This window comes from Lampetra fluviatilis, chromosome 25 (genome assembly GCF_964198595.1).
Source record: "Lampetra fluviatilis chromosome 25, kcLamFluv1.1, whole genome shotgun sequence".
NCBI lineage: Eukaryota > Metazoa > Chordata > Hyperoartia > Petromyzontiformes > Petromyzontidae > Lampetra > Lampetra fluviatilis.
In genome coordinates, this window is record NC_136299.1 from 2,554,016 (window position 1) to 2,576,044 (window position 22,029).

Below are 22,029 nucleotides of genomic sequence, written 5' to 3' on the forward strand. Positions count from 1 at the left end.
TTTGCTGCATGCGCATGGAACAGCGTCCAATTCAAACACATTCCTGCGGAGGGAGCTGGTAGGAACGTTGGGTTGCTCGGTCAATGGCCAGGGTCAACGGCGGCGTGGTGTATTCCGCAAATATGGCCGACTGTGAGGGCGGGCACAAGCCGGCGTGAGTAGGTGAAACGTTGAGTTTTATAAGGGCACCACGGGGTGACCAGCCCCACCCCTCCCACCCAGCCCCACCCAGCCCCTCCCTGCACGACGGACACAATAATCCCCTGTGGGCTGGTGTGACCAGGATGTTTCTAACAGTATCAACATTTTATCTGCACCCATGCAGGGAAATTGGGCGGAGTTGGTTCACCAACTTGAGAAACGTTTTGGCCCAGATCTGTGTATGTGTGTTCCCTGTGTTTGTGTGTTCCCCTGTGTTTCTGTCTCCATGTGTCTCTTACTCCGTGTGTCTGTGTCTCCCCGTATCTCTGACTCCCTGTCTCCTTGTGTCCCTGGGTATCTCCCCGTGTCTGTCTCCCTGTGTCTCGGACTCCCTGTGTGTCTGTGTCTCCGTCTCTGACTCCGTCTCCCTGTATCTCTCTGTGTGCCTGCAGCGTCGGGTGCGTGGATGCGAATATATTTAGAAATTGTGAATATCCAATTGCCGACTCAGGGTTGCCAAGTCAAGAGCTCGACTCCATGCTTATTTGAGCAGAGCGACATCTTTGATCACGCAGATATATGCGACCAGAGCGAATTACATCTGTTCGGACTGGGTCTACTGGTGACAATATTAGAGCTCATCAAGTTGTGATTACCATTTGTCGAAAGTTGGTTCTTTTAAAGTCGGATAGTTAACAAAGTGCACAGGCTCTGATGAAGTCTGAAACGTAAACATGGCAGTGGTTTGTTTTTTCAGAAAATAACTCAAACATCACAGGAAAACCCGTTCAAAGACATGCTCCTGTGGAAAGCATGCACGGTTGAACACATACACGATCTTCATGGGGAAAAGTCAAAGACGAGTTTTGTTTGGGTTGGAATAATTTGCCTGATTGTTCGTGAATCGTATGCAGTCGGAGCACTGAGAAATAAACTCAAACCCCACTGAGCATCTTGGATACTGGAGATACCAGCATTTTTATTTAACCAAGTTAGTGCATGTAATTCATCAAAGTAAATAGAACTGCACTTAAGAGCGAGCAATTCAATCAATATCCCTGCCAACGGCATTCGCACAATTCATTTAGGTTAAAACATCTTACATGTAATGTCAAAAATGCTTACATTAGTTATATATATAATGTATTACTGTGCAATTTTCAATATGTTAATTCTACATATTAATTCAAGTATGATGCACATTCCTTCTTCATCAGATGTATTCGATACGTGCGTTGTTTTGAAAGGAGAAAAAAAATGCAAGATGTGAGATCCAATATTCATTCTAGATTTGAAGTTTTTGTGACTGCAAGGATCCATACTCTTTGGTTTTTTCGGTAAAGTCACGTAGGTGAAAAATAAAACAAATAAATTAAATCACGACGTTTCGGAAGCAACACAAGCAACCGTCATCAGGTGTTGACTGCTCCAGCAGAGACGGCTCAGTGATTTTGCTGGAACAGTCAACACCTGATGACGGTTGCTTGTGTTGCTTCCAAAACGTCGTGATTTAATTATTTGTTTTATTTTTTACCTACGTGACTTTACTGAAAAAACCAGAGTATCCAATATTCACTTTCAGGTATCATACATTCTGTAATTACGATAATTCACCGTTTTCAATCCACAGCTGAATGAACACCTCCACACACGACACAGCCACAATTAATGTAATTCTTACCCATTTAAATTACCCCAGAAAAACCTCCTTTTGCTATCAAGACCATTTTTTTTACAGAAAAGTCCCAACTATAGGATAATTCCTTATATAGTGAGAATAAAATGAAGTTCCAGACAAATGAGAGAACACCTCACGTAGATTTGTGCTTACAGGGACTCCTCTACCTACAACATTCGACTTGCGCACTTTCAGAGATACGAACAACCCTGGTCCGTATGTCCAATTGGCTGTTCGAACCAAGAGTCGTAAGTTCAACCTCCGCGCAATACATGGCGGTGGTGGCATCTACATCTGCAGAACCAGTGGCATCTACATCTAAAGAATATTATACAACTTAACATGTTTGGAATCGACAGGAGTAAAGTTTGACATACGAACATATCTCTGGAACCGAACTCGTTGGTAAATGGAGGAGTCCCTGTATGCTGAACTTCTTTCGCATCAAACATAGCCAACCATGCTAATCGGAGGTGCGGAGGCAGACCAACAAAAAACAGTCGTACTTGTCATATAAACTCTGGCCACATGGCCAAGCGTGGTGCTGCTAACGCTCAAACCACAACAACGAGCACGCCCCAACACAGACCACTTTTCCCTTGATCCACGGACATCCCATCTGACTGACCGTGGCTTCTCATGGGCCGGGTAGGGAAGGTGCGTTCGTGGAGTGGTGTCGCAATAACAGCAATACCGCACTACGCCTAAAAATACCACGTTCCCCATCGCTTCCTCTTCACGAGTAGGTGGGCAGTAAACCCAATCGCTCTTGCCTCCCCTCACCCCGTGAGCAGCTGGCCTAGTGGTTGTCTTCCTATCGCCCGTGCATTGCAATCGGCTCATGTTCAATAGAAAAAAAAAGACCAAAACCCCAGTAATACCACACTGTGCGATGACACACGGGCCTCGCGGGAACGGGCCGTGGCAATGCTCACCTCATCACTACCGATGGTGAGGATTGAGGTGAGCCCGTGGCGATCGTTAAATTGTCACGAATACTCAAAGCTACGTTTCGTTGGGTGGCCCCAGGCGACGCGACACGGCGACACAAACACGGCTCGCGAATCATTTCAAATTATCTGCGGGCCACCCCTCGTTATCTCGTGTGAACCCAGTTCACCCGCTTAATCGTAGCTTGCCACACTCCTATTATTTTCTTTTCTACGGTGCGTGTCCTCTCTCTGTCCTCATATTTATTATCCTCATATCGGCTTCATGACTTCTTCCACTCGCTCAGCAGTAGGTCCACCGCGTTCGCCAGGTCGTCCACCACGCCATTGGCCTTCACGCTGGGATGATGCTCATCCGAAGGCCTGCACGGACACGCGTGAAAAACAAATGTAACTCACAGCAACGATATACAGTCACATCTCCTTCACAGGCCAACCAATGGTGAATTTCACTCCACGGATACAAATTCACCAGGGGGGAGGGGGGGGGGCTCGTCTTACTGACCCTGGAGACTCATTCCAGCAGTAATCACTTCAGCTGCCTTGGACTTGTGATGTAAGAATTATTTTTTTTAAGTTTGTACCTTTTGGGATAATATGTACGGGTGCCCCCCATTAGCAGGACTGTCACGTGACACTCAGTATTGCACACGAGTGCTGCCAAGTATGGCACAGCTCCGAAATGTTGGCTGCCGCAGCTGCAAAGTATTTAATCCACAAATGAAATTGTGCTCGAGTGTTCCACTGCAGATTCATCCATCAAATTTTGCAGTGCCCTAAAGGGCTTAATTAAATACAAATGAGCCATTATAATCACATTTTAAATCAGGTAACATTGTGTTCTACCAACTGAAAGAAAAATCTATTCAAATGAGTCATGCACACATTAGCAGAGAAGCAATTTTAGTTTGATAACATCCATTGCAGTGAAGCAAGAAAACCATGGGCCCAGAGGGCCATTGGTCACCTAAGCATTACCATCCATTAAATCCAAGGAAAAGTACACATCAGTCAGTCACGACCTTTAGGATATTACTGAATGAAGACTGCTGGAACTCCCCGAAGCAGTAAGCTATTTTTTAAATCTCTCACATCCTTCAGTTACTTACATGAACTTTCCCGTGCGGACCTGCAGAGCGGAGATGCCACACAGCTGAGCGCCTCCGACATCATTCACAATGTCATCGCCAATCATCAGCACCTGCACCAGAGCACGCAGGAATGCAATACTCAAAGCCCGCATAGGCGCGCACAGCATCCGAATAACTGGGCGCCATTGCCATCGGAGCATTTCGGTTTTGTGATTGATCGCGTAAGTAAAACGTGTGTTTCGTACACCCTCCTCCACTCGACAAAGCCAATTAGTAAAGCTGTCGCGTGAACAAACGTGTCAATGTATTACTGCTTCAGCACCACAGCGATCCGCATACGTTAAAAAAACTGGGCACGAACGTTTCGCCGGTAGTCACAACCAGCATCATCAGGCAGCTGGAGGGCGTACGACACGCATTTTACCTCCACGATCTGCCCCGAAAATCAATTGTGAATCGTAATATTGGTCGCGAAAGCCTAAGTGCTAAGGAACCGATTTCCTTACCTGGCTGGGAGTGAGTCCCATGTCATTCACAGCTGCCATGAAGAAGGCTTTTGAGGGCTTTCCAACCACCTCCGCCTCTACGTCACACGCGTACTAGAAGACAGGATGCACACCACGCACACACAGACGCACCACGTGAACACACGTGGCCACAGCACGCATGCCTCCACGTTCAGATCCCATAAATATAAATGTGTCGTTAAACCTGCCAGCACTCGACACAGCCAATTAGTAATGTTTGTCACGTAAACAGAACGTGCCAATTAGTTACTTTTTCAGCACACCGGTGTGTTGGAGAGTAAACCCACAACATTTACAATTTCACTATGACGTTTCGCCGGTAATTACAGCCAGCATCATCAGGCGGACAGTAAGAGTTGTGAAGAAATCCTCCTGTTTCGGTCTTAAATAGAGGGATAGATGTGATGTCATCACTGTGAGCCAATCAGATGTGAAGCCCAGAGGAGGCGGGGGGTCAATGTAGTCATATCAATTACAATGGATCTCTATTATTAGTTGGATTATTCACAGTTAATCAACACACACACTGGCAGAGCCAGTGGGGGGTGGGGTGGCACATGCCCCCCCAATGATCTGATCGAAGTCCCTAATTTCGATCGGATCATTGGGGTTTATTAGTAATAAATCGGCATTTTGCGACCCCCACTGCCACTGTGTAGCAAATTATTATTACGTGCCAGGGACTCTGAGATGGTAAAACAATAGTCTGAGTCCATAATTGGCAATAAGTAACGGCAAAGCAGTTATAAGTGACTCATAGAAATGTGCGCAGTTGCGCATACAGTACACGACTTCCCTGAAGGCAGCGAGCGCGATGCCGATCACACACGGTTCGAATTCGACCCTCGATCGATGGCTGCGCCATCGCCGCACACGCGTCGAATAAAAAGCAAGGGACAAGTCCTTAGTAACAACTTCTATCATTTTGAATTGCTGGATGGGTTGCCCCCCCTACCTGAAAATCCTGGCTCCGCCATTGAACAAACACAACGTACATTATATATGTACATTACTGACCCTTGGGCCCAAAAACAGTCTCAAAGGTGGGCCTCTGCCGTTTTTGGCCCTAAAAAATAGTTTCAAAAATGGGCCTCTCACAGTTAATCACCATCGATGTATGGTGATCTGTACAGGCAAGCAATGTCTAAGAATTCAACGGAGGACATTCCAAACACCAACTTTAACTTCTTAACGCTCATCGAATGTACATAGTATGTCATGGGTTGATTAGTCTTTTGAGAATCATACATTTGTTTGTTTTAATCTAAACCAGCACTGCCCACGCATTTGCGTAGGATGCACGGACGGGGTCGGCAGGGGGTGCCTAAGATCTGCAGGAACCGTCTCACCACTGTGAGATGTGGGTGACTTCATCCGCCTTTGTGTTTGGGGGCAGTGAAGGGTTATACGGCTTTGATCTCGGAGGCAAGGCCGCACACCAGTCTTCGATTGAGCGACTGAAGTAGTTTGTGCTGAAGATGTTTACAGTACAAGTGATAACCACAAGCCAGTTTGCTCAAAGCAAAATTTATCGCGATTCATTGCCTAACCATTTCATACCCAACTCCCACCCCTACTCCTGTGCACGCGACCTTCTTCTCCATCAAGTGTCCTCACTGTACCTTCCTCATGCTCTTTCTCACTTCCCTTTCTGCCCTTATCGCAGTCGACCCTCAATACCTCCCCTATGCAAAAACAAGTCAAAATAAATAAAATCTTGTTCTTCATAATAGCCCAGTGCACACGTTCACCACAAATGTGAGGTGCTGTCACATTTGGACGCTGTATTAGTGATATAAACTTTGCCGATGAAATCAATTGCCGTCTTGTGTCCGTCCACTCCTGCATGTCGGTCACGGAGGTTGTTTGACCATACTTCACCATGCTAGTCAGTGTGGGTCGGTGAAGGACAGAACTCAGGACAGGTTCAGATTTCACTCGCATTGGATGTTCGTCGTAGCTGGAGATCGAACTCATGTTGTTACTGGGTTCGCGCCGCGGTCCACTAACCCCTGCGCCACCGCTCCACCCCTAATAAAGATACAGAGCTTGATCTTTTATAATAATTCCCATTTTCTGACGACATCCTTCATCCGTCACGCAGCAAGTCTACGATCGACTGAAATCCTCTGGTTTGCCGTGATGTAATCCAACCCAGTGCAAACAAATCGAAATCCAATTCTACTTTCATCACAAAAATAGAGTTTTGGATATTCTTGGTTCTTTCGGTAAAGTCACACAGATAGACACTAAAATTAAAAATAAATGAAAATTAGCGTTTTTTGCTTTAATTTTTATTTACTTTTAATTTATTTTTATTTTCTATCTACGTGACTTTACCGACAGAACCAAGAATATGAATTCCTGCAGTCACGAAAGTTTTAAGTAAAAATTTAGAGTTTTGGACTTTTACCAATATGTCATTTCGTCGCAGCCTATACAACGTATTTATACTGGTAGGAACCTCCTGGTTACACCAACCCACAGGGGATTATTGTGTCCGTCCGTCCTGCATCCAAAAATGGGAGGGGTGGGGCTGGGTGGAGAGGGGAGGGTGGGGAGGGGCTGGGTGGGGAGGGTGGGGAGGGGCTGGGTGGGGAGGGGCTGGGTGGGGAGGGTGGGGCTGGATGGGGGGGTGTGAGGGGTGTTGCTGGGTGGGGAGGGGCTGGTCACCCCGTGGTGCCCTTATACAACTCAACGTTTAACCTACTCACGACGGCTTGTGCCCGCCCTCACAGTCGGCCATATTTGCGGAATACACCATGCCGCCGTTGACCATGGCCATTGACCGAGCAACCCAACGTTCCTACCAACTCCCTCCACAGGAATGTTATTTGCAATAAGCAAAAAAACTCACCTCTAATGCTTTCATGTAAGCCCCAACATCCAACTTGAGCCCATCGGTCTCCTTGTAGTATCTCCTGTGGTTTAATTACAAGGCACACAATATCTCCATTTAATATTACATAACAGCATTTCCCTTTGTTTATGACTGCAATATCAGTTGGGATTGTTGTTGCCGCCACTATTACGTTTAAATATGAATCACAATTTGAGTTCATGTTACACGGATAATCCCGTTCAGCCAGTTTTCTGGCTATTTAACAATGGATATCCGTGGTTGCGCGAGCACAGTAACAACAAAAGACAAACACATCAATAATACGACGAGCAAATACAGGGTCCTTAAGCAGTATTACACGACAAACTAGGCCTTAACGTCGGTTGTGGACGCACAATGTTGTGCACGACATATATAGCATGAAGAAATACAATGAAAGGCAATAATATAAAAACATTTGACTTGCAGTATCGGTAAATCCAATCAAACTACAGGAAAAGTCAATGAATAAAAATCAATTGTCAAGCTGGATTTAAAAGTACTGACAGACTCCCGATTCCTGAACTGCCAAAGGAATCGCAAACTATGATAAACTGGTGGAACGAAGGAGTAGCAACGCTGCACTAACAAAACAGTGGCATTTACGGCGGGCAAGACAGGGTCTCTGCGTCGCAAATAATAATGGCAAGCCAGTGTGTGTTGATGACATGAAACTATTCCCTTTCACTCCCTCGTGTGTAACTTAGGGTGCAGCACAGGGGCGGGAAAACGTTCCGTGTCACTGGGCGAGCAGCGGATGTACTTCTATTATTCTGTTCCATGACTAAGTGGCGTACCAAGCCCAGGATTCCAATTTTTGTTTCTTAAACTCAAACGAATGCCAACAAGCAGTGTGCCAACTGGCTTCACTCGTCGATGTACATCAGGTTACTGCGTTGCGAACCGACAATATAATTAACAATTTTTATGAAGCGTGACACGCAGAGATGATAAAAAAGCATAAAGGATAACCTTTGATGCGATTTTCAAGAGTTTACTGCTGCGAGCCAGTCATCATCCAAAATTCTGAATTTTAAAATCGCCAACTGCTTAAAACAAAACGTGTAAAATAGGCTCTTTCCCTGATAAAAGTACCCCTAACTTAACCGATTCAAAAAGACCAGAGGCATTTCATCAATGCATTAATTGACAAGCGCACGAGAATGTGAAGCGGTTAAGGATTGATAAAAAAAAAACGTACTTGCATGGCCACTGCTGCATGTACGTTTGTGATCGGGAGCACAGTTAAAATGGCAGGTGAACATAGCTCCAGATCTCACATCAGCTCAAGATATAGAAACCTCATTTGCTGCAGATGTCCCCATGGCCTTAGTTTACCTTAATTCGTTTTTGTTGTCTTTAACTGGCTGCAAACTCAAAGAGACCAGGATATAGTGTGCCGTTTGCAAAAGTGACCTGAAATAACCCGAATGACAAATCAATCAAACGTAGTAATACCTCGAGGAAAATAAAACTAAATCGAAGCAGAACAGCAACTGCGTTTCAGGGGATGAAACAATAAAAAAAGAATGCAACAAATACACATCAATACTACATCAAATCAACTGTCGAGTATTATAGTTTAGCTCTGTCAAATTACGTTCAAGACACGGCCGTGCGGTAGTGCGATTGCCACTTCTTGTAGACAGAGGTTCGCAGTTCATGCCCCCCAGCTGCCCTGGGTAATACTGCAGCCACACACAAATGAACACGCCACCCGCATCAGAGTGGGCATTCAAGATCCTGTGACGTCGTCAAATCGAGCAGGCCATGCGTGCCGGAGTCAGGGTGCCAATTTTGGACAAATTTGAAAAATGTATCGAGGTCAACATCACCCACCCCCTCTTGAGAGACCAATGCCACTTGCAGGCTGGCCGCTGCGCCACTGTGTTCCGCAGGCTAAAACATAGAAATAACTGCAGCTGGACATTGGAGTGATTGAGATCAGATTAGCACGGTTGGCTACATACAGTGCGAAATAAGTCCAACCTACATACACACATACAGGGCACACTTTGACATGCTGCGGTATTTAAGCGTCCTTTCAAATTAACGTATTGGCGGTACACCGGTGGCGCGCAGTATATAGATTTAAAAAAATTCCCCAATAATAATTTATTCGTAACCCCGCTCAGAAAATCTTGCAGGGTGCGTCAAAATCAGTTCTCGTGACGTCGATTCAGACGGAAGACGAACATCACGAGCGACTGAACACGAAGCTTCACAGTCCGTTGCCGTATAGCAGCACCCAGCCTGGTGACGATTGGCTGCTCCGTGTTCCAAAGGCAGATTTGACTTCTCGTGCCCGAGACTTGGTCGGACGGTTCCTGGATTCAATGGAACCAAATCAACGGTCAATGTTGACCTTTTTTAAATCAAATCTCAGTAGGCTGAATAAACGGCTGAATAAACGTCTGAATCGCGTCAAACTTGGTGACAGGGTCAATTCAAGATTGATAAAAACAAATGTGCTTATTCAAATTTAAATTTTCGACTGCTTTATGAGGACCGGTGTGTCATGCTGCGCCGGGTATACCGCCAATACGTCCAAATACAAATTCCACCCTTTTGAAAAATTATAATTTCACCCGAGTAAACAAAAGTTATGGAAAGCCTCGCAGACAGTTTGAGGAGAGCATTGCCTGGAGAGGCAATCGTGTGCAACACTGACCCCCTGCCCAGGGAGAGCAGCACGGGCGTTTCGAGGCCTATGAGGACGCGGAACGCCTCGTTGAGGCGGTCGTACGTGAAGAACTCGGCCGCATCGCCCAGCACCACACAGTTCGGATTGCTCACGTCCAGGCCGTCAAACTCCGGCAACACGTCTGCGAGCACATTCGGAGGGGGAGACCCGAACGCCACTTTTTTTACTTCACGCGCCAAAGTCTTTTTATGGACCCGACATGAGATAGCAGAGGGGATCTTGACTGTAAGATCGGCAGTGGGCGTCACGGTGGTGAGATGTTAACTGCCCCACTGGGTATACAGGAGATCGTGGGTTTGATCCCGACCCTGACGCTTGTATATTTGGAGTTTTCCTGTTCTCCTCGTGGTCGCGTGGATGATTTTTCTCCATATTTAGAAACATGCGTTCAGAGTATTGGGCTGCTACAAATTTAAACGGGATAAGCCACTTTGTTGAGCAATCATTTGTGGCTTGGTCGCTTTTGAAAAAGAGCAACATAGCCCAGTGGGCCTTACTTGGTAAAATAAAAATAGCTACAGTTCACCAGCATCGATTCAGGCAAGTCTGGCTCTGCTGTTGAAACCAATCCAAAGTTTGCACATCTTGAAATCAATGCTGCTGGAATTATGCACTCCCAGAAGGCTGTGCGGCTGATGGGGTTGTGTTAGAAATACTTTTCTTTACGTGGAGAGATGGATATGTGAAGGAGGCAGAGGTGGGACAAAGTCATTGTTATGCAAGTCCAAGTCGAGTCGCAAGTCATCAAATTCATGACTCGAGTCTGACTCGAGTCCAAGTCACATGACTCGAGTCCACATCTCATAGGTGGGACAAAGTCATTGTTATGCAAGTCCAAGTCGAGTCGCAAGTCATCAAATTCATGACTCGAGTCTGACTCGAGTCCAAGTCACATGACTCGAGTCCACACCTCTGGAAGGAGGCATTCATCATCTCTTTGTTTATTGCTACTTATATTCTCCACAGCAGCGCGAATTATTATATGTAATGGCAGTACTGAAACTCTTGCAATAAAATTAAAATAAACTTAACAGTTTTACCTAAAACCAAGCTCTCAACAATGTTGGTTCAAGCCTCTGACAAAGGCCTCAATACCCTGGACCATCCAGTCACCTCTATTAATAATAACTCAGTTTACCAAGTGTCAACATTGCACAAAATAAAAAAATATATATATAATTATGATTATTAACTGAAATAATACAGGTAGGAACAATAGGTTCCACACTGCTCACAGGGATTATGTGTCTGTCTCTGTCGTGCATATCCGGAATTCCGCCCACCCATGCACCTCCCCACCGAACACCGAGCTACGCCGCGAAACATGCCCACTCACCCATGCACCCCCCCCCCTGAACGCCGTGCTGTCCAACCAAGTTCCTACCTGCCCACTCCGAAGGATCGTGTTAATTCTCAACGTGAATGTGTGTTCACCTTTATAGTCAATCGAGTTTTGATGACACAAAAACATGCACCGTGTGTGCAAACAGCGCTCTCAGCCTTAAACAGGAAACCACTAGTGCAGAAGAACTGCATCGTAGTCAATTTGTCTTCGCTCACCATCAATAAGTTGAGAATATGTAATCAACCGACAGGCAGCAATGAAAACAAAGATACAACTGTAGGCCGGTTTCGTTCTTCGTGGGGCACATCAGTACAGTAATCGATGGTCACCACTTCTTGTTTTCACGTCATTAAAACATTAAATAAGCCACATTTACCTCATATATGAACATCCGTAAGTATGGCTCAATCATTAATTGGTATATTACAACTACACTAAAAAACAGTTTCCGCTCGTGTATCTAAAATTGAGCTTTGAAGTCAAAGTTGCTTTGAAGTCAAGGCTGCTTTGAACCATCATTTAAATAATGCAATGCTACGATGTGAGTGTAAGGGAATCTCCCGTCAACTTTTGTTGACAAGCCGAGTATATCCCACCATCATCAGTGTACCCAGAATGTCACATTGCTATGGTCCAGACTTAATGTATTCTCAGAATTATAAGATGGACTTTTTGTCCATGAGATGTTAAAGAAAAGGTTGGGGGTGCATCTTGTAATCTGACAAGTGCACGTGTCTTCGTCTTTGTGGCCAGATCTGTTTAACTTTATTGGTTCTTTCGGTAAAGTCACGTAGAAGGGAAATTTTAAAATAAAAAAAATAAAACATACTATTGTGTTTTATTATAAAAAGAAAACATAATCTTACGTTTAAAATAAAACATAATATGTTTGACTTATTTTATTATTTCCCTTCTATAAAAATGTATTTCCCTTCTTTAAAAATAAAACGTAATATTATGTTTTATTTTTATTATTTCCCTTCTACGTGACGTTACCGAAAGAACCAAGAATATGAATCGCTGCAGTCACGAAAGCTTTAAATCGAGATCTGTTTTAACTTTATTTACACTGGGTAACAAAGTTCCGTTCATCATATAATGTGGAGAATACGGTAAAATTTCAGCCAATCCGTTCCACTCACTAATAAACGAGAGCATTGGTTGTCAAAATGTTTTGGACTGATCACCTCTTAAATCCATTTGAATAATCTCACGGTCCTCATGAAGCAACAATTTAAAAACTGGTCATCAAAAGGCATTATTTCACACTATAAAGTGCAGTTTACAACTTTTAATATCCACGGTATCACTCTGGCTTCTGTATGTATATGCTATGATGAAGGGGCACTGCTCAAAACGTAGTCTCTTATTTTCGTTATCTCTTAAGGCTGCAATCACCCTCCCGGACTAGTTTCCGCTCCTTTTCTCTACTCGCCCCCTTGCACCAAAACAAACTTCTCCTCTACATGAAGCAAGCAGCACACTCCCCCCGTCTCGTTTCCGCTCCTCCTTCAAGACCCTCACCTCTTCTCCCTCGCCCATCCTTCGCTCCATCCCTAGGCACCCACCATAATTCCGGTACCCTCTAAACCTCCCTCCCCATACCCCATCCCGATTCACCGCATCACCTTCAGCTACCCTCATCGCGTTGGATAAAGGCACTACATAAATATAACATAGGATCGTAATTGAGGAATGTGTTGAGATATGTTTTCTTCTTTCCATCACAGTGATTAGCGTTGCTGTCGCATGGAAGACTTATCACTGAATGAAGAGGGACAGGCAGGAGGGAGGAGCTAGCATCCATATCCGGCAGAAATTATCAATGCTTACGGCAACATAGTTCGAGGAATGATAATGGCTTCTGATTGGACCAAACCTGTACTATGCACAGCAGAATTATTCTACGGGTACCGCAAACGTCTACACAACTCCAAATAAATATCTACTTGCTCCTGCACAGTAGTACTGATAATAAATCTGTGAACAAGTGGAAGTCACTCCACTGCTGCTCTTTAAAATTGAAATGGATTTCTTCTTGCTGATCATAGTTAAAGCCTTCCCTTTTTAAATCCTTTATATTAAGTTTGCGTGCTTGCTTGCTTGCGTGCTTGCTTGCTTAGGACCGTGCAAATCTTTCGGTCGTTGTTTAACCCACTTCCCGTGATCCAATCGAGCTGACATTTTCCACACAGACTCGTTGTGCCAGACAATTATTGTTCGTGAAAAAAAATTCCCAAAATTTTACACTTTTTAGGCAAAAAAAATTTATTTTACATATATTCAAATAGAACGCATTCATGGCTTTGGCTGAACGTCAGAGTGTAAGAGCCCAGAGCGTAACCCCTCCACAGGCCGTTGCGGAGTAGCGCAGTTGGTAGCGCCCTCGCTTCCCATGCCAAAGGTCGCGGGATCGATCCCCGCGTCCTCCACAGGCGAATATATTTTTAAATCCTTTATATTAAGTTCGCTGCCACGCATATAAAGGATTTATAGCGAAAAACTTTGTTTTTACGGGTTATACTTATTACTGTGTACCCTATCCTGTTGTATTCCATGTGATGTCTCTTTTTTGACAAGCTATGGCTCTTTGTATGAATGTATGTTGAACTTCTTGCATAGCCAACCGTGCTAATTGGAGATGCTTAGCTTATTGAAATTCATACACGTGTTGCATAACCAATTTAAAATATGTTCGTCACAAGGTTTATATTGAAAAAGCAAGACAACGGGTACAACTCATGGCATGGCAAACACGCAATTACACTGCCGAGTTGTGAAATGACAACTACATTAGTAGCAGGTACATTCCCTGCTTCTCATATAGCAACACGTTCCACGGCGTGTGAAACACATAGGTCTGCAGCTATATTCTGTTCACCATTAAGAGCCTGCTCTTCCCACGTACAGAATGCAGGCCGTGTGTGACAGTTACAAATTCAAAACAATATTCACAGATCACCTAAATTGGGTAAAACATCACAGCAACATTTCCACCCTCCCACCTACTGGCAGGTTACACCCATCTCGCAAACATAATTCCGTCATACTCTTTGGATCTTTCGTTAAAGTCACGTAGGTACAAAATAAAATATACCCACGTGACTTTACCGAAAGCACCAAAGAGTATGGATGCCTGCAGTCACGAAAGCCTCAAATCAATAATTACTTCATTTGGTCGTAGACACTGGTGCGATGGGGATGGTTATTTATTATATGTATGCTTTTGGCTGATTTGTTTACCTTTCTTGTACTTTGCACTCCTATCGTGTTTTGTACTGTTTGTTGTTTTGCCGTTCCTACCCCGTGCCCAGTGGCGTAGCTAGGATATTTTGCGCCCGGGGACGAACTATAAAATTGGCGCCCCCCCCCGTTTAATCACATACCAAAATGTAATTACGTGACATGTAGGCTGTGTGTGGCGGGATATATAAACTTTTAGGTTGAGGTGTAGATTTGTGCAGTAGTTTCAGGCTGCCGCGCCCGCCGCAATAAGTTATAATGTAACGTTGTAAGCCTAATTTTGGCGCCCCTTTACCTTGGCGCCCGGGGACACGTGTACCCCCCTACCCCCCCTCCCCCTAGCTACGCCTCTGCCCATGCCCCTACTGGACGTCCGTGAAAAATAGCTTTAGAGCTCATCGGATTCCTCCGGTATAAATAAATATTCTGATTCTGCATCACAACATCCACAGGCCGATGCGCACATCTCCTTTATAAATGACAATTGAAAGACAGGCCACAGTCGTGTGATTGTGGCCATTCAACCCAAACTACGGACCTTACATTAAACCACTGCAATCTATTCTCCTTCAATGGAAGAATATAATAACTACAAGAGAACTCTCGATTTAAAGCTTTCGTGACTGCAGGGATTCATATTCTTGGTTCTTTCGGTAAAGTCACGTAGAAGGGATTTTATCATTATTTCCCTTCTACGTCACTTTGCCGAAAGAACCAAGCATACAAGACCTCTCTTTTAAAGCCCTCTCGTGGCAGGCCAGACCTCGGCATTGGCATTTATCTACCGATGATATTGCCGCAATACGCGCAAATATAACAGAATGCCATCATTACAGCCTGCTGCTGGAAGGAACAATGCCGCAATGCATCACCAAAAATCACAATTTACCCTCATCACACACTGCGCAGTAGGAATCGGGGAATTTATCCACCGCGGTTCCAGCCGGGCCCAAACCTGAACGCAACGCGCAAACACTTTTTTTGGGACTTTGCGATGGACGTGAGCTGTGACCCACGTGAACCACGCGGGCCCCCCACCCTCCCACTCCCCGTACCACGATGCAGCAGCAGGTGCGGACGCAGGCCCCTCTGCTGGAGCAACTGGCGGGCGGCGGGAGCGGGCGCCACGATCTCGCCGGCGTCCACGGCGAAGCCCAGGCGTTGCAGCTTGAGCGCCAGCCCCTCCCGCGTCGCCTGCGTCTCGTTGGTGCAGAAGCGCAGCTTCAAACCCGACTGCTTAATCCTGTGAGACAGCCGAGCCGCCGGGGGGAGGGGGGGGTCTTGGTAAGCCAGCCAGGCCACATTATGCACTTGTGCGTGATATTTAACAAGGTTTTCATCTCAAGAGATACAACACAATCGTGGGGTTTTTTTTTTACACTATATTCAACTATTCGATTTTATTTTACCAGGTAAGGCCCACTGAGCTATACAGCTCTTTTTCAGAAGCGGACTGGCCACAAATGAAAGCTCAATGAAGTGGCTTATCACGTGTAAATTTATAGCAGCCAAATATTTTAAATGCATGTTTCTAAATGTTGAGGGAAATACTGGATCTGCAGAAAAACCCAAGCGACCACAGGCAGAACATGCAAACTCCAAATATACAGCAGGCGTCAGGGTCGGGATCAAACCCATGACCTCCTGCATGCCAGGCGAGGGAGTTAACATCTCAACACCATGATGATAATAGGCAAATGCTAATTTTAAGATGAGCACGATATACTGCACACAAAAATGTACCCGAACCCAGTTGTTGGTTCAACTAAGTCTTTACATATTGTAATGCGGGCGTAAACGACCTTACGGATGTGACGTCATGGGGGGAGGAGTTACGTCACGTGGGGAAGAGGGTTCAAGTCTAAAAGGGGAGAAACCGGAAGAGGAAGGGGAGTTGTCGGGGACTGGGATAGAGAAAGGCCACGTAGGGCGGAGGGTGAGAGAGTGGCGAGATCGCCACATACATAGAGAAAGGTTGGGCACCGTCGGCCAGCGGTGACCGACCCCGGGGAAGCGGGAGCAGCGAGGAGGCTGCAGAGAGCAGCCGGGGGTCTGCAAGGGAAGATCGGCAGCGGGAATCTGCACGAAGGGTTCAGCAGCGGGACTGCTACGAGATAGAAGGAGGCTACGAGAGCGACAGCAGCCTTGGGCTGCCAAGCGGAGAGTCTCAAGGGGAGAGCCGTGTGGGAAAAGTATACGAACCCAAATAAAGGACACGGAGACAGATACAAGCGGTCGAGTCCTTTATTACACTGGTGTCTGAAGTGTAACGGCATGGCAAAACAACTAAGAAAAAAGAATATTCCGTCGCCAGCATCTGCTTCATCATCCGACAACGACGACCTTCCTCCAGCGGGGGACCTGACTACGATGGAGGAGGAGATCCGTGCTGGAACGAGCGCAGAGCCGGGGGTCCAAGATGTCGCCGCGTCGGCGGACCCGTCTGCACCAAATGCCGCGGATTTACGATGGGGACAGATGGCGGAGCAGCTTGAGACACTGAAAAACGTACTGGCGCAGTTGTGTGAGCTCGTCACGCCGAGGACGGCGTCGGGGAGAGCCGATGGTGGTCCGCAGGTCGCCGCTCTGCCTTCGCTGTCGACGCTATCGGCCACGCGGCACGAAGACGCCATCTTGGGCGTGGCAGGCGAAGAAAGGCGGGAAGCCGCCATTTTGCGCTCTCCGTGGCGAGAGGCCGCCATCTTGACCACGCCACGATGCGACGCCATGTTGAACATGCCACCAGATGATTCATCGGCTGAAGACGGCGCGCCAAGGAGTCGCAGTCGGCATCTTACAACTGTTAAAGAATTCTCCATCGGGGGCGATTGGAGTGCTTTTGCCTGCAGATTTTTGGCGGCGGTACGCTCTGCAAGGTGGACTGACGCTGAGGCATTGGAAGTTCTGCCGACTCTTCTCGATGACGAGTCGGTCAGATTCTTTCGCTCTATAAAGGCCGCGAAGAAGAAAACATTGAGAGGAGTGTTCGACGAAATGGCAGATGCTTACGAGCCGCCGGATGATGCTCATCGCCGGTTTGTTCAACGACAGCGAGCACCCGAGGAGTCGCCGGTGGCATATAGGGGTGCGGTACTGGAGCTGGCTATGGCCGCATACCCGGAGACGGAGCCTGACCTGCTGGAACCTCTCATCTTGGGTAAGATGCTCGAGCTGTCCCGGGATCTGGGCATTCCTATGCCGGTGTGTGGCCATGAAAAGCTGACATCCCGGGCTGCGGCTAAATGTCTGGGTGCCCAGTTTAACGTGCGCCGGTGGAAACAAGTCACGGCGTGGACGGGGGGGCCCATCGTCGCAGGAGGAGCCGTGGGTTGGGATCCCACAAAGGCGGTGTATGTGCCTGACGAGAGGGGCCCGCAGGAGCTGTCAGCCGCCTCTGCTCCGTGGCCGGTCCGCAGTGGGCCGGGGCCGCAGGCTGCGCCGCCGACGCGGCCGCGTCGGGACGGGGTGCCCGCGGCGCGGCGCAACGACGTCGACTGCTTCCGCTGCGGGCGTAAGGGCCATTACGCCAGGGACTGCTGGGCCCGCGTCCCAGGTCCGCCCCAGCAGGAGGCCTCGACAGCGGACGCACCACGGAAGGATCCTCCAGCACAGGCAAGTCGGTGCGCACCAGACACCCGGCAAGGCTTGACACCTCACTCATCACCGTTGTCATGCGATCCGGGTGTTGTTAATAATGGGAGGCCATTGACTGGGCCATGTCGCTCGGTAACGCAGTGGCGTAAGTTGGCTCGGCGGGTTGTCGCGGCCGCTACCGGTTCGTCCACTGTACCTGGGTCAATACAAGGGGTGGACGTACGTATTTTGGTGGATTCCGGAGCGTCCGCGACCATTATATCAGATGTAATATTCCATCTGTTGAACATCCCACCAGAGGCCGTGAGTCCGGCTTACGCTTCCTGCGTCGCTGCAAACGGGGGTAGCATGGGCATTGTGGGCCAGGTGGACGCTAAAATATCTATCGGGGGAGTGTCGGCCTCGGGAATCGTGTTAATTTCGAGGTCCCTTGCGGTTCCTTGTTTGTTGGGAACTGATTTTCTGGCCAAGATGCCCATTCTAATTAGAATTAATGAAAACTGCATTGAATTACCGGAGGGGCGTAAAATTACATTTCTGCCGTCGCCCTGGGGGCGACCTGCTCCTGTCGCCCAGGTGCAGGCGCTGTCCGAAGTATCTGTTGATATTCCACCAGGCTCACAGATGCTCATTCCCTTGCGATATCGGAAGCCTGTGCCTGGTCGTCAAGGAGCTATTGGGGTTTTGTTGTCGCCGTCCGCCACCATCACGGGCGGATCGGCGCTCGTTGGGGCGCAAACTATTGTCCGGCCGGACCAGCAGCCATTTTTGCAGGTGCTTAACGCAAGTACCGAAAGTGTGTGTGTACCGGCTGGTACGGTTGTGGCACATGCCACTACTGCGTTTACGGCTCATGATTATCTGGCCAGCCAGGTTATGGTTGGTGGTGTTTCAGGCCCTGAGGCTGCAGATAATCGCTGGATTGCCGAATTGTGTGGGGAGAATTCTGCCCTTTCCGGGGAACAACGTTGTGCGATTCGTAAATTATTATTGAGTTATTCTGATGTGTTTAGCTCCGACGATTTGGACTTGGGACGCACCTCGTTGCTTTACCATCATATTGACACAGGGGACGATGCCCCTATTCGGTTAAACTCGCATCGGATGAGTCCGGCTGAGTGAGAGCACGTTGGAGGGGCAGTGGATGACATGTTGGCTGCGGACATAATATCTCCATCTAACAGCCCATGGGGCGCGCCTGTTGTTTTGGTTAAGAAGGACGGCAAATTGCGATTTTGTGTAGATTTCCGCAAATTAAATAAAGTGTCGGTGGCAGATGCGTACCCCCTGCCGCGTATGGACGACTCTCTCGATGCCTTGTCGGGGGCAAAGTTCTTTTCAACGCTGGATCTCTCTTCGGGCTTCTGGCAGCTTCCCCTTGACGAGTCCTCGCGGGAGAAGACTGCTTTCCATACGCCGCAGGGGTTATTCCAATTTAACTGTCTTCCGATGGGGTTGAATGCGGCCCCTGCCACTTTTCAAAGGTTGATGGAGTTGGTATTAACGGGGTTGCAGTGGGAGACATGTCTGATATATTTAGACGATATTATCGTCTTCAGCCGCACATTTGACGAGCATTTACTGCGGTTGGAGGCTGTGTTCACCAGGATGCGTTCCGCTAATTTGAAATTTAAGCCTAAGAAATGTCACCTACTGCAACACTCCGTGCGTTACTTGGGGCACATCGTTAGTGCGGACGGGGTGGCCACGGATCCGGAAAAAACAGTGTGCGTCCGTGACTGGCCAACCCCGGCCACGGTGGGGGATGTGCGTCGGTTTTTGGGGTTTGCCTCATATTATCGGAGGTTTGTTCCGAATTTTGCGACGATCGCGAGGCCCTTGCACCTCCTTACGGGTAAAGGACGCAAATTTGCTTGGGGACCGCCAGAAGAGGCGGCATTTCTGGGCCTGCGCGATCTATTGGCTACGGCGCCGACGTTGGATTATCCAGATTTTGAACATCCTTTCATTCTGGATACGGACGCGAGCGACACGGGCATTGGGGCGGTGTTGTCTCAGTCCAAAGGTGGTGTGGAACGCGTGGTGGCGTACGGTAGCCGGGTTTTGTCTCCCGCGGAAACCCGCTACTGCGTCACTCGCAGGGAACTGTTGGCTATTGTTTTTTTTCTCCGCCAATTTCGACCGTATCTGTATGGTCGTTCGTTTATTGTACGCACGGATCATGCGGCCTTGCAGTATGCTCTTAAGATGGACCAGCCATCCGGCCAGCTGGCGCGGTGGTTGGACACGCTGCAAGAATTTTCCTTCCAAATTCACCATCGGAAGGGGGTGCGTCACGCCAATGCGGACGCGCTTTCCAGGTTGCCACAGCGAACCCCTTGCGCATGCGCGTCTGGAACGCACAGATGTGGCCCGATTCAGCACCCCCCTCAGCCTGTCGCGCTGGCGGTCGAAGTGCCTGAAGCTCCGAATGAGCCGGGGCCGGCTGATGGGGGACCGGCTGATGGGATTTTGCATCTCCCGAGGTCTGTGTGGATTCGGGAACAAATGTTGGACAATTCATTGGTGACGTTACGTAAGCGGCCTGTGAAGGAGGGTGGGGGACCGGGTACGGGGGGTGTGCCGGAAACCGCTCTCCGTGATGGTCTGCTGATGTGGAGGGAAGGGATACAGGAACGCTGGCGTCTGGTTGTACCGGCATCTTTGCGGTACAAATTGATTAGGACTCTGCATTGCGACACGCTTTTACATCTGGGGGTGCAGAAGACCCTATTGACGCTGCAGCGAGATTACTATTGGTACGGCATGACGACAGACGTCGTCGGTCACGTACGCGCATGTCCCGATTGTGCCCGCCGGAAGCCACCTAAACATCCATATGTGCCGCCGATACAGTCTATTCAGGTGTCTCGAGTTAATGAATTGGTGGCGTTAGATATTTTGGGACCCTTTCCGCCATCCGCTAAAGGAAATAAATACTTGCTAGTTGGCGTGGAGTACCTCTCCCGCTGGCCGATGGCCTGGCCCTTGCCCGACCAGTCAGCGGCGTCCATTACAGACGCCTTTCTATTTGGGTACGTTATGGACAAGGGGACGCCGGAGAGGCTCCTCACGGATCAGGGCCAAAATTTTTCTTCTAAATTGCTGGGGGAAGTGTGTGCGGCTCTCGGAACTAAGAAAATACGGACATCTCCCTACCACCCACAAACGGATGGTATAGTTGAACGGCTAAATCGGACCTTGTCCGCCATGTTGTGTCACACGGTGAGTGAAAAACAATCAAATTGGGATTTGCATATCCCTGGGGTACTTTCAGCGTACCGGATGACGCCGCATGCGGCTACAGGATATTCGCCGTTTTTTCTTATGTACGGTCGTGAAAACGTGCTGCCGATTAATGTACAGTTGGGAACTGGAGTGAGGGGACCTGTTAAGCCTCTTCCTGATTATATTCAGGACACCGTTCGCCGTGTTACTGTGGCGCGGTAAGGGGCCCGCATGGCTACGGCCAAAGCCCAGGCCCGGAACGAGCGGTGTGCTCGACGCTCTAAGGGGGAGTGCCCCTGGAAAGTGGGGGGCCTGGCCTGGCTCCATTGCCCACAAGTGCGGCCAGGTACCTCTCCTAAATTACATAAACCATGGCAAGGGCCGGTTCGCCTCATCGAGGTTCCCAACCCACAGTCGGCGCGTGTTCGGTTTGGATCTCGGCGTTGATTCGTTCACACATCTCGCTTGAAACCATACGTGGCCCCTCGACCTGATGCGTCATCTCCTGATGTTGCCTTGCCGGGGTCTGTTGCTGCCGACTCGCCCTTGCCTGTGCCTGTTGACCTTGCAAGAGCGCCTGTCGTGCCTTTTACAAACAAGCCGGCCGTGACGCCGCAGGAGAGAGGAGGCTCTGCTCGGGGTGTGCC

General features: G+C 48.1%; 1 protein-coding gene across 1 annotated transcript in view; it reads right to left on the reverse strand.

Moving 5' to 3' along the window:
- Positions 1–1,653: 1,653 nt before the first annotated feature.
- LOC144941658 (phospholysine phosphohistidine inorganic pyrophosphate phosphatase-like) overlaps positions 1,654–22,029 on the reverse strand; it is a 34,367-nt gene continuing 13,991 nt past the window's right edge. Inside the window, exons 2-7 of the mRNA XM_078868016.1 lie at positions 15,616–15,803; positions 9,940–10,093; positions 7,245–7,308; positions 4,367–4,459; positions 3,879–3,970; positions 1,654–3,132 (exon numbers count right to left, since the gene is read on the reverse strand). Coding sequence (XP_078724142.1) covers positions 3,033–3,132; positions 3,879–3,970; positions 4,367–4,459; positions 7,245–7,308; positions 9,940–10,093; positions 15,616–15,803 — 691 coding nt within the window. The 3' untranslated portion in view covers positions 1,654–3,032. The remainder of the gene's footprint in view (positions 3,133–3,878; positions 3,971–4,366; positions 4,460–7,244; positions 7,309–9,939; positions 10,094–15,615; positions 15,804–22,029) is intronic.